This window comes from Triticum dicoccoides, chromosome 6A (genome assembly GCF_002162155.2).
Source record: "Triticum dicoccoides isolate Atlit2015 ecotype Zavitan chromosome 6A, WEW_v2.0, whole genome shotgun sequence".
NCBI lineage: Eukaryota > Viridiplantae > Streptophyta > Magnoliopsida > Poales > Poaceae > Triticum > Triticum dicoccoides.
Genome location: NC_041390.1, coordinates 627,196,637 through 627,206,128, shown reverse-complemented (window position 1 = coordinate 627,206,128; position 9,492 = coordinate 627,196,637). Strand labels below are relative to the sequence as shown.

Below are 9,492 nucleotides of genomic sequence, written 5' to 3'. Positions count from 1 at the left end.
GTTTGTTCTATTGTGTAGATGAGATGGCGTGATTCAGTGTCTTATGATGATCCCTTCTTCCAGGAGGAATAACACTGCGATGAAGATGAGGACATTGCCATGATCATGTTGAGTGACATGGAGAAGAACAAGCAGCTGAAACAAGCCGTTCTGTTGTCGTCCATGAGGTGATTCGTAGGAGGAGGCTAGATAGCCCTAATAGACTACTGCACAATAGGGTTTATGAACAATTTTGTGCTGAATTTCAGGTTGTGGATTGAAGAAATATGTAACAAAGTACTAGTACAATTTGTGTGGGATTTATTTGTCATCAATTTCATATTATTTAGAACATTGCATATGCAAAAAATACATATGGTGAAAATAGAACCTGGAATTTAGGTACCCAATTTTTATATACGATGTAAAAGCATGATTGTTTTTGGTTACCATAGCCAAAATATTGGTCTACCCTTGGAGATGATCTAAGCTTGTTCCACGACCACCAAAGGCACCACCATTGACGGCAAGTACCATACCGACTGTGACTAAACTACTCTAAATCAAGTCAGTTGACTTAGCAGTCACTAACATGTGGGCCCATTCACAAGCTGACCACACGTCACTGACCGAAAGTCGCATGACTTAAGTCAGATTACACGAAATTACAACTTTGTCCAAAGTCAATTTTTTCGAACAAAACATCTATCCCCGCTGCCACCCCCGCCTACCCCGCGACTTTTCGGTTGCTCGTCGATCAACGGCTTATCCAAAACCCTTTCCCTTTCTTACTTTCCTGGATCTCACATCGGGAGCACTCTTCGAACCAGCTTAGTTAATGGCGCACACATCATCCATAGCAAAGGTGCGGTGCGGTTCGCCCCATTTGCCTCCATCCACGCGCAGAAATTCTTGGACCTTGCCTGGCTGCTAGCGAGCTAGCTAGGCAGTACCACGTCAGATGGAGCAGTTAAGCTAAGCCAGTAGTGCATTTGTTACGGAGCGCGTGCGTGTGTGGACAGCAGCGACAGCACAGTGGGTGTTGGATCTCCTCCACTGCCCGCGAATCTACGCCCACAGCCCACAGCCATGAGTTGCTGGCCTCCATCGCCCACAAGCGATTGACATGGTCGTACTTCTTCTTCTTCTTCCCTGCAAATCAACCGGCACCCAATTTTTCCCATCGCCTAGCTAGCCACCTACCTCTGGGTGTGTGTGTGTCTGCATGGATAAATCATAAATGGATTGCTGGATTCGATGCTGTGGATGAGCTTCCCCTCCCTCTATCCGATCCGTCAGGCCACCGCTCCCCTAGCTTCCTCCTATCCACCGTCTCCTCCTACCTCACCTCAGCTAGCTAGCTCCACTAGAAACTAGTAGTATCAATTGCTATTTCAGCTGGGCGACTCTCCCAATCTCGGTCCATTCCATCTGATCCTTGCCCGGTCGATCGATCGCGGGACGAAGAACAGCACGCAGATCATTCTGCACGTTGATGCGTGCAAGAGGTCTGACTGCTGAAGATAAAGATGAAGAGCAGCAGTAATCTCGAGGCCTTCCTCCAGGCCGCAACGCCCCTGCTCCCATGGCGCTCCAGCACCATGGTACGTGATCGATGCATCTATCCTTAGTTCCTTACAAACCGGCCATGGCAGGTCCTCTGCTTTTACCAGCAAAACGGCTCGGTTTTGCTCTGTTCTGAGCGGTTTCACTCTTGTCTCTGCTCGGCAGGAACGGTTCCAGGGCGCGCCCAGCAGCGTGTGGCAACAGCCGGACGGCAAGAACAAGGACGCCGTGGAGTACTTCGCCCTGTCCGACCTGTGGGAGCACTACGCCGAGAGCAGCGCCTACGGCCTGGCCGTGCCCGTCCGGGACGCCGGTGACCGTTCCGTGGTCACCACCATGCACTTCGTCCCCTACCTCTCCGCCGTCCAGCTCTACACCGCCACAAAGCCCACCTCGCACACCCTCGGCGCCACCTCGAGGTAAATAATTGATCCGTCCATCATAGTTCCTTCTTGGGTGGCCGGCCATTGATTCATTTCTTGCTGCGCAGGAGCACGGGAAGTGAGACGGATTCGTGGAGTGACGACAGTGTGGGCGACCGGTTCGCCAGCTCCGGGTCCTCCTCGTGGGACGCGGCGTCAGAGGAAGACGATTCTTCTTGCACCTATGACGGCAACGGCTCCGCCGGCGTTTCCACGAAGCAGAGCGGGTACCTGAACTTTCAGTACAGGGAGTGGGATTCGCCCTACGAGAGAGTGCCGCTGGCTCACAAGGTACATCTTGTCATCATTCATCATCATCATCAGAATGCAGAAACATTATGCAGTTCTTGGGTCAATCTAGGTTGCGAGTTAGTGTGCTGTTGTTTTCTCAAGTATTCTTGGTGTTGCTCGAGCAGGTGGCGGAGCTGGCTCAAGATTACCCGTGCTTGATGTCCCTCAGCAGCGCGGAGCTCTCGCCGTCCAGTTGGATGTCCGTGGCATGGTACTTAATTAACTAACCCACTTGGATTTCTGACATCACTCCACTGTTCTTTACTTATTTGTTGGTTGGTCGTGACATTATTTTGTTAGCATTATCTTGCTGAGGTATGAATGGTGTCGTTTAACAAATCAACATTGACTTATCTATGGTCATTAGGTACCCAATATATCACATCCCTGCTCATGTCAACTTGAAGGGGTCCTCTGCCTGCTTCCTCACCTATCATTCCATCTCATCGGTCTTTCAAGGTACATATTTACCATCTGCCACGTACATTGGTTGTGAAGAACAACCAATTTCTTCCACCATGGCAATGTAGTAGGAAGCAGGTAATTTGCAGTCATTGATGATGCTAACAAGCGCCGTTGTTTCTTCTCCCGCAGACAACATACACAACGGACCGGAGCACGACGATGGTGAGATCGCCGCGCTCTCGCCGTTCGGGCTGGCCACGTACCGGATGCAAGGGGATTTGTGGAGGAGGCCAGGGTCATCGGACCCCAGGAGGCTGTCTGAGCTCCATTGGGCGGCGTCCTCCTGGCTCAAGCAAGTCGGCGCGCACCATCCTGACTTCACCTTCTTCACGTCGTCTCACCGTCGATGACATGACACCTTGTTGATTCCGCGTGTGTTTCGGTGCATTGCATGGTGTGAAGATATGACACAAAGGATTGCTTGTAGGATTTGATAGAACAACACGAAATGGGTTTTTGTTCTTCCTCTTCTTTCTGAACTTGCAGGAAGATACAGTAACTTGTTGAACCGGTCTGTGTGGAATTGAGTGTCCAAGCGAATGGCCTCTGTTTTCTTCACTGACGAGCATGCATCATGGAGGTGCAGACATAACGTTCTCAAGAATTTGCAGTTCATGAAATGTGGCCTCAGGGGATATAGTTTGAGTGTAATCCACCTACTTTTACATCTTGGATTCAATGTACTTCACTGCCTTATGACATTCTTCGTTATGCACCCTGCCTCCTATTTGGAGTACAAAGATGGAGGAGAAATACATGATCTTTCGCGATGCTGCTAGGAGAATTATTGTTTTGGATTCACCTTATTTTCAGTTGGATTTTGCATATGCAAATGTCATTACAAGATATCTATACTCTACCAATACAGAAAGCTTTTTTTTTTGAACAAATGGGTAATTCCGGCCTCTGCATTATCATGATGCATAATATCATAATTTATTTAATTGCAAATATCTTACAAAAAAGTCTCAGTAGCAACAATTGAAAGAAATAAAAATATAGGACCACAACCGGCCAGCAAAAGGATTACATGACTCAATACATAAATCTTTTTTTTAACAAAGGGGTAATTCTATTAGTGACACGCAATCCAAACCAATTGTTGCACCCCAAGGCCATATGATCCGTGTAGATAAATTGAAAAAAACCGGAGAGTGATCTGTTGAAAACCTAGTCATCCCGACAATTCCGTATTGCGATAGTAAGGCAGAAACCCCCACTTGGATATGTTAAGCTAGTGGTGGTTACCAACCAAGCAGATCCCCAAAAAAATTTGCGATGCTTGTTGGCAATGCTAGGTTGGATGCTACACGAAACCGCGCGCCATACCAAAGCATTGAATGCACAGGAGATAAAAAAATGTTGCATTCCGTCATCTTGATCACGAAGCAATATGTTCTGCGTCTGTGCAAATTTCTCTTTGCTAAATTATCCTTAATAAGAATTACCCCCATTTGAACAAACCACATGAATACTCTAATTTTAATTGGGACAATAATCTTGAAAATTTATTTTCTACAAAATATCGACGTACGTGGGATACCTTTGAACTCAATCATCCGATTCAGATCGTTTCATAGACCAAATAGCAATTCTTGGATTTTTTTTGTTGTTCTCTCTTCTGTCTTTTTTCTCCATTTTTGGATCTATTCTCTTTTCTGAGATTTTTGGCTCTATGTTCAAAATTTCAATGCAATATTTCTAAAAATGATCCAATTTCTAAAACAATGTTCATGAATTTCAAAAATATCTTAATGATATGAATTTCAAAATGTTTGCAAATTCCAGAAATGGTCACGAATTTCAAAAAATGTTCACCACTTCAAATAAATATATTTGGATCACAAAAAAATTGTGAACTCGAAAACTATTTGCAAATTTTGAAAAATGTTCCAAATTTTAATAAATGTTCACATATGAAAAATGTCCCAATTTCAAAACAATTTCCTAAATTCGAAAAATGTTCACAAATTAACAAAAATGTTTGAAAATTAAAATATTCTAAAATTGAAAAAATGGTCATGAATTTTATTTTTTTTCTAAATTTCTAATAGTAAAAACCAAACAAATATAAATAAAGTGAAAAGTTGAAAGAAAACAAACAGAAAAAAGTGAAAATGCAGTGCAGGGAAGGTCTTTCCCAAAGCCGGTGAAAGGAAGACACAACCTATCTCGTAAAATGGGTTGGCCAATACAACATTGTTGCCTCTAGAGGTGCCCATTTCGTCGTTATCCCTGTGGTACGTGGGGAATATGATTCCCCGAGGAAGATTGTGAGGTTGAACAGATTGGCAGACCCACTGATAGAGATTTAAGATATTCTTCGGTCCACCCCGATACTGCTTTCACCCTCATTAGCACATCTGGCTGGAGATCAGTTATATCAGGCAGTGAGCGATATGGTACTATCTTTTGCCTCATGATTTCTCCGATACCACCTATCCAAATAAATCCATTAGAACCGCTAAATCATCTTTTTGAGGTGCTATATCCAATGTACTGGTCTGATAATTTTTAGACACATTGATATTATAGCTAAATAAAAATGTAGAGATTTGTCGACTGGATTTATCAATGAACGAGGAACCTATCATTGGAAGTTTCTAGATATTTTGAAATAAAATTTGAAGAAATAATTTGTAAAAATAACTTTCTAGATAGCTTGATAGACTTTTACAATCAGATTTCATTTTAACAATTTTCTAAACCAGCACAAAAAGAAAAATAAGAAGGCATGAGGATCCACAAAAGAACAAGGTTAAAGCCATTGTAACCATAGCTACTGGAAATGTTGCTATTAGAAAATGTTGCTGACATGATATTAATGGGATATAGGGTATGAGTGATAAGATGGAGGCTAGAATTTGGCTAGTGCATCAAAGCAGATGGAAAACAAGGGTGGCGAATGGACACAAGGGTCGTTGTTAGACACGCCTCCTCTTTGTCTGCGCCAACAACCGTCAGCTGCCATGACGCAAGCGAGGGTCGCCGTCACACACTGCTGGTCTCCTGGTCTGCTGCTGATTGGGCGACGATCCCGAGGAGGATATGTTCCCCAAGTATGGACACAACAAATATGGCACTTGGGGGTCAATTTCTTCACCATTTTCCTCGCCGTTTGTTCCTGCAACCATACCAGAGGACTCATGTGCACTGTTAGGAGGGTTAGTCAGCATTGAATCATCACAAGTATTCCCTCCTTGATCAAGGGCAGTGAGGTGAGATGGCAAGAGAAGAATTTCTTTGTGAAGCAATGCGCCGGCGTTGGGATGAAGATCAGCGAAAGGAAACTTGGTTTCGTCAAAAACAACGTCACGGGAGATATAAACGTGCCCCGAAGACACATCTAGGCATTTTACACCTTTGTGTTGAGCGTTATACTTAAGAAACACACATTGCTTTGAGCGAAACATGAGTTTGCATTGATTATATGGACGAAGATTTGGCCAACATGCACACCCAAAGACGAAGAGACATGTAGTCAGGTTTGGTATGGAGTAGCCTTTCTATTGGAGTTTCATTATTGATAACACGACTGGGAAGCATGTTAATGATGTGAACGGCAGTGAGAAAGGCTTCATCCTAGAATTTGAGAGGCATAGAGGCTCCAGCTAAGAGAGCTAAACCGACATCAACAATGTGCATGTGCTTGCGTTCGCCAGATCCTTTCTGTTGGTGAGCGTGGGGGCATTGCCACATGATGAGAAATGCCGAGAGTTTGAAAGAAAGAATTTAATTTCTCATACTCTCTGCCCCAGTCTGATTGGACAGCAAGTATCTTGCTGTCAAACTTGCGTTCAACGAGTGCTTGGAAGTTTTTAAAGACTTGAAAAACATCGATCTTTTCTTAAGAAGATAAATCCAAGAGAATTTACTGTAGTCATCAATGAAGCTCACATAGTACGTATGTCTACCAACTGAATTGGGGGCAGGACCCCAAACATCTGAAAAAATTAACTGCAACGGTTTGGTAGAAACACTACTAGAGATAGGATAGGGTAACTGATGACTCTTAGCTCGTTGACAGGAATCACAAACAGTTTCAATATTGTGCTCACCAACAAACGGGAGCTTATTCTTTCTAAGCAATTTTTCAACTAAAGAAAAAGAAGCATGTCCTAAATGATCATGCCATCGTGTGGGTGAAAGCTTGATAGCACCACAAGCTTGTTTACTCAGTCTCCTAAGCTCCGGAATCAAGTGATAGAGCCCACGAACGCATCTACCTCGATAGAGAATTCTCTTCGTCACCTGATCCTTGATCAAAAAGAAATAAGGGTGAAATTCAAGGAAGACATTATTATCAAGGGCAATTCGATGGACAGAGAGAAGACTTTTGTCGGCATTAGGAACATTCAGAATTTTTCTAAGATGGATTTTACGAGAAGGGGTACTAAAACTTGAATGACCAATGTGACGGATTTCCATACCTTCACCACTAGCTGTGTGGATTTGGTCCTTGCCGCGATATTTCTCCTTCATGGTCACCTTCTCGAGCTCGTTGGTGATGTGGTTGGTGGCGCCGATGTCGACGTACCAGTTGGTGTCGACGCCGTAGGAGCCATCCGCAGCTGCCGCCACCTTGTCATCATCTTGAGAGGAATCATCGTCCTCTTCGTAGCGGTACCAGCAATCTTTTGCTCCCAACTTGCCACATATCTAGCAATGGGGGGCATCAGGTCGAGCGCGAGGGTTGCCACCACCGCGGCGAGTTCTGTTGTTGGCAGGAGCACGCCCGCCATTACGGGAGTTGGAGCCGCCGCCGCTGCCTCCTCCACTGGGCCTCCCCCTCCCACGGGAGAAGCCGCCGCGCCGAGAGGAGCCACCCCGGCTACGAGAGGCCGAGTTCGTCGAGGACTTGAAGCCGCCACCGCTGGAGCCGTCGAAGTGCACCATCCGCTGATCAAAGTTTGACAGCATGGCGAAGAGCTCGTCGATGGTGACGGGAGTGACGCAAGCATCCAGAGCAGAGATCAGAGGCTGGTAGTCAGCGTCGAGCCCGTGGATGATGTAGGAGATGAGCTCATCGTCGAGGATCGCCTTGCCCGCCGCGGCCAGCTCGTCGGCGTAGCCACGCATGGTGGCGAAGTAGGAGGCGACGGAGAGGTAGCCCTTCCGCGCATTGATGAGAGAAGTGCGAATGTTGTTGATGCGACTCACCAATTGCGACGAGTACATCCCGGCGAGCGTCGTCCAGAGCGCGCCCGCGGTGGTGACCGTGGTCACCGTGAGGAGCACTTCCTTGGTGAGATTGCTCAGCAGGTAGCCAAGGACCTGCTGGTTGTCCCGGACCCAGATTGGGTGGAGAGGGTTGGGCGTTGAAGTCTCCTTGCTGTCCTTGGTGGTGACGAGGAGCTTTGCCGGCTCCGGTTGGGTGCTGTCGATGTAGCCGAAGACCACGGCGCCACGCAGTTGAGGTCTGATTTGCGTGCGCCATAGCATGTAGTTCGTGCAGGATAGCTTCTCGGTGACCTGGCCATTGAGACTAGGTTGGAAGGAAGCGCCGGAGGAGGAAGACATGGTGCGGCTTCGACACAGATGGTTTTGGTAGCTAGATGAGTTGAAGAAGAGGGGCTCTGATTACCATGTGCGAGCGGAAAACGTCTTGCTCTGTTGGGAGCGACGTGTTCATGTTATATAGTAGGGGAGCCAAAGCCCTAGATGGCGTACAACATGCGGTTACAAGAGATAAGACTTGGGAGAGAAGAAAGGAGAAGATGGTTACAAGAATATCTCATACAAACTACCTCCTAGTCTATATCTCTATCATATCCCGTGATACACATGGCCCGCATATGTATGATGTTTGACATCCCAATCAGTGGTCATCCTGCTTGAATGACAACAAATTTAAATGGAAAAGGTGGGAATGGTGAACATACTTTTGCCACTCGAAACCAGAAGAGTTGAAAATGTATGGCGCAAAAAGCCAGGATATAACCATGAACCAACTACTGATAGTCAACAGAATAAAGGACGATGACCCACCCTTCGTGTAGCCATAAGCAATGTAGACAATAAGCAGGAGAGCAACCTCAAGCCTGCAATAATATATAGCCATCAGATTGATCACCAAGTAATGCTAGCAAGAACACAATAACTGGAATTGAAGATTCAAATGTGTTGCATTGAGTCAGAAGATCCCTGGATGGGGGTGGTGTTTTGGTGGTCGTCTTTTTTTTGCATCGGTCAAAATGCTTAAGCTTTGCCACTAAAAATTGGCATTCGTAAAAAAACATTTTTAACATGCTGGAGCCAAAGATACTCCGAAGAGGCGAACGGCAAGAACGGCTCTGTTTTCCTCTGTTCTCAATAGTTTCGGTCTCTGCTTTGCTTGGCAGGAACGCTTCCAGGGCACGCCCAGCAGCGTGTGGCAACAGCCGGATGGCAAGAACAAGGACGCGGTGGAGTACTTCGCCCTGTCCGACCTGTGGGAGCACTGCGCCGAGAGCAGCGCCTACGGCCTCGCCGTGCCCGTCCGGGACGCCGGTGACCGCGCCGTGGTCACCACCCAGCACTTCGTCCCCTACCTCTCCGCCGTCCAGCTCTACACCGCCACAAAGCCCACCTCTCACACCCTCGGCGCCACCTCCAGGTAACCGAAACGTACATCAGCCACCGGCACTCTCCAATCCATCCATCCACCATAGTTTTGCTTGGAGGACCGGCCATTGATTTGTTAGTGCTGTGTAGGAGCATGGGCATGTTAGGCGATCTCTCTCTCTATTACTCCATTGATTCAGATCCGAGCTACAATTCGAGAGGAGGG

General features: G+C 46.5%; 1 protein-coding gene across 2 annotated transcripts in view; it reads left to right on the top strand.

Annotated features, from left to right (window-relative positions):
* The first annotated feature begins 975 nt into the window (after positions 1–975).
* The window catches only part of LOC119318668, a 32,478-nt gene continuing 23,961 nt past the window's right edge, over positions 976–9,492 (top strand). The window contains exons 1-6 of one of the 2 annotated variants that reach the window (XM_037593251.1): positions 1,004–1,583; positions 1,711–1,964; positions 2,036–2,258; positions 2,384–2,469; positions 2,626–2,717; positions 2,853–3,494. In XM_037593251.1, the coding sequence (XP_037449148.1) occupies positions 1,509–1,583; positions 1,711–1,964; positions 2,036–2,258; positions 2,384–2,469; positions 2,626–2,717; positions 2,853–3,073 (951 nt within the window). In that variant the 5' untranslated portion in view covers positions 1,004–1,508 and the 3' untranslated portion in view covers positions 3,074–3,494. Of the gene's footprint in view, positions 1,584–1,710; positions 1,965–2,035; positions 2,259–2,383; positions 2,470–2,625; positions 2,718–2,852; positions 3,495–9,492 lie in introns of those variants that run through there. The other variant, XM_037593253.1, reaches the window with a different exon arrangement.